This window comes from Crinia signifera, chromosome 1, assembly GCF_055691185.1.
Source record: "Crinia signifera chromosome 1, ASM5569118v1, whole genome shotgun sequence".
Classification (NCBI taxonomy): Eukaryota; Metazoa; Chordata; class Amphibia; order Anura; family Myobatrachidae; genus Crinia; species Crinia signifera.
Window position 1 is genome coordinate 42,993,307 of NC_139217.1, and position 3,550 is coordinate 42,996,856.

Consider the following 3,550-nt stretch of genomic DNA (forward strand, 5'->3'; position numbering starts at 1 on the left):
TTTTTCTAATTGAATAGAACAATTACTATCTCTATTAAAGCTTTTTATGATAATTATTTTTAAAAAAAAGATTTTTTATCTGAAATCGTTTTTTAAAGTATTAGGGATTTTAAAAAAAATATTAAACCACAATGTGTATTGCACTTTCTTTGTATATATGACTATCCCCCACTGAACAGTTTCTCTCTATTTAGATGAACTGTCCGGCTGTTCTAAACCTATTTAATTAGAGAAATCGGAAGGTGGAACGCATAATACCCGGAACTTCCGGGTATTTGAAACGCACCGCCATTTTGGATTCGTAATGCGCATGTGCAGGAAGCGGCAGGTGCCGCAAGTGAGCGCAATTACCGGTGGCAATAAATAGAGTGTGGGGAGAGGTTTAAGGCACGCTATTGATAAAGGTGAATTCCGAAACGCGTTTAGCGTGATAAGGACTGTGTGGACCCCGTTTTGCTGGACCTGCTGGATGCGCACCTCCGTTTGGTTTTCCTGAGTCTGACCTTTCCGGAGGGTCAGTGAAGTTACTACAACCATTCCAGGGAGCTATTTGGTGGGACGTGATTCCAGTTTGCCAGGGGGATAAACACATGCTTTGTTTATGTCTTCTTCATGTGAGTGTATTATGTATTAAAAAGGTTCAGTGTTTTATCAGTCTGCACTATCTCTGTTTCCTTTCATCCACTCCATGTTAACTAACTTCTGGAAGGAAGAGTTTGCTGTTTTGCCAGTGGGAGACTTTGAATGCCATATTTACTTCTGGATAGTGTGAGTGCATATTATACCTTTTGTAACTCCACTTGTATACATACCATCTGCACTAAATCAGTGTCCTTTCTTGGCACTATGCATGTATTATGGACTGCATAGAACCAAGCTCTTATTTCAGATCCTGATTTGGGGATCAAAAAGGAAAAGGGAACGACCTCCTTAAAGGGACAGTACCTATTCATTTTATTACACATGGTGTTATTTGGGAGCGCTTTATTGTCTGTGTGCATATTTTTTCCACATTGTATATCTTTAAAAGTGTACTGGATGTCACTTTTTTGCACTACTACTTAAGCTGCACCCCATTTATTTGTGCGCACCCCTACCGTTTTTCTTCTATTCTCTGGGGTGCTGTATCTGAAGCAATATGTGTAAAGTGGGCTCTGCCTGGTGCAGTATGTAATGGGGCTCTGTCGGGCATAATGTTTATTAGGAGGCAATTCCTGGCGTAATATTTGTGATGGGGACTATGCCTATGGTAATGTGTATAAGGGAGATATGTAGCAGTGTACTATAGATTTGTATGTGATAGACAGAATTAAAGGAAAATAGATATTTAGCAGCATTGGGTGTAAGGATCTGGGAAGGGGTTTCATCAATCATAAAGGATGGCTCTGAGAGATACATCCTCGTTATGCTCAATACAGTCAGGTTGCCGGGAAACATATAAGATGCCACATATATACATGCCACATTCTCTTGACTGACTGGGAAAGTGGGGGATTGGTGGTGGTGGTGTGTGTGTGTGGGGGGGGGGGGGGGGGCAGTATGCAGAAGTTTTGCCTAGGGTGCCAATAAATCTTGCACCGGCCCTGGCAGGACTGTGCTGTAGTTTAGCTGCTGATAACTAACCATGGCCGTAACCAGGGGGAGTGCGATTGGGCTGATCACTGCCCCTAGCATTGTGTGACTGTGATCACTATCCCTTGCTGTCTCTATCATCTATATATACTCTATGTCTAGTGTCCATGAGTCCTGGAAACAATGCCATCTGCTGGCATAGAGTGAAACTACATCTCCTTTCACAGATGCACAAACACAGAAGGTAGCAGACTATCTTTTGAAGCTTTTGCTTTGAGCGGGCTTACTATTTCCTTATACGGCACCTTTACCTGATTCAATGATCCTGCATGGAATATGTTGTCTGCTACAGTCTAGATTTATTTTGTGCCGAGCTGCTGATGATCCTGGGCACTCTGAGACCCCTGGGCAGTGGCTACTGTGCTGTTAGGCCGGATAGTTAATAGCCTCCCTAAACAAAAAGTCTAAATCGGTTGTGGTATATTTTGGTCAACCTTTTGACCGCAATCTTTTGACTGTCAACCAATAGTTGTCAACCTTTTGACTGTAGATCTAACTAACTAAACTTGCTTTTACTATGAGCTCTGCCTGTCTGCACACTATCCAGAGAATCTCCAGCATAAAAAGGCTACAGAACACATCAAGGGACTTAAAATTGGAATACAAAGCATATAGGGGCGACATGTAATAAGGTGTGATTTATAAGAACAAGCTATACAATATATGGGAGCCCCCTACTTCTTTTGTCTCCTGTATTTTCAGAACCAGGACCAGTCCAAGAGCCCAGTGCTAGTTTTTGAAATATGGAAGGAACCCCAGGATGTTTTCACCCGTATTTCTCAAACCAGGACTGGCTCCAAGAGCCGGGGGCTACTTATGCTCGGTGGAGGGGGGAGGGGGAGCCCACGCCATTTAATTTTTATATTTTTACTTTAAAACACTTTTTCTGGACAGGACCATGCACAGATCTCACTGATTTGTGCATGGTTCTGTCAATATATCAATATATGTGGTGACAGCTGACGTGTGCATGACTGGTTTATTTCCATCTTATTTCCATACACAGTCTCTGGGGGATTTCCTGTCACATCTCACCTGTCACTCTCTATATATATCTCATTGTACAGGAGACATCTTATAGCTTCTGTCTGACAGCCCAGATACAGCAAGATGGTGTCTCCCAGTTACCTGCTGGCTGTGATACTCATTTATATTCAGGGTGAGAGATTGGGGGCATTACATGGTGCTGTGTAGGGGAATCTATACATGTAACATAAGTAATCAGAGCAGGATGTATGTGACTATATACAGACATGTATCAGTAATGACTGTGTCTCCTCTAATCCTTAGGGTCCTGTGGGCAGATTGTGATGACTCAGACCCCAGGTTATATCTCTGTGTCTCCAGGAGGAGCAGCCACCATCTCATGTACAGCCAGTACTAGTATAGGCAACTGGTTAGCCTGGTACCAACAGAAACCAGGACAACCTCCAAAGCTTCTTATCTATTATACCAGCAAACGATATACAGGAGTCCCAGACAGGTTCAGTGGATCTGGATCTGGTGCTGCATACACACTGATAATTAGTGCAGTGACAGCAGAGGATGAGGCAGTATATTACTGTCAGCAGTATGATAAGTTACCTCGCACACAGTGATACAGAGCCGTACAATAACCTCCTTCCTCTTTCTGTAAGAGATGTGTCTTAGACATGAAGATGAATCCGTCTCCTACTGACAACATTATGTCAGTACACACCAAGGTTTTTGATCAGAGACATTGGTGAAAATGTATTATAAATAGTTTCCCATTCATTTCTGCAGTCATTATTGGGGTACATATTGGAAGGGTACTGTAGCAGATATCTGAGTTTTCTATAGGGAATACAATATGGGCCCATGTATCATGCTGTGAAGCAGTACAAATCTTGCCTCCTGATAACTAATGTCAACACTTTATGGCATAAGCCATTTTATA

General features: G+C 42.3%; 1 gene segment (V, D, J or C); it reads left to right on the top strand.

Moving 5' to 3' along the window:
* The first annotated feature begins 2,742 nt into the window (after positions 1-2,742).
* LOC146078090 (immunoglobulin kappa variable 3-15-like) lies at positions 2,743-3,230 on the top strand. The segment is given in 2 exon segments: positions 2,743-2,791; positions 2,923-3,230. Coding segments are annotated over 2 exon segments (357 nt in total).
* Positions 3,231-3,550: the final 320 nt, after the last annotated feature.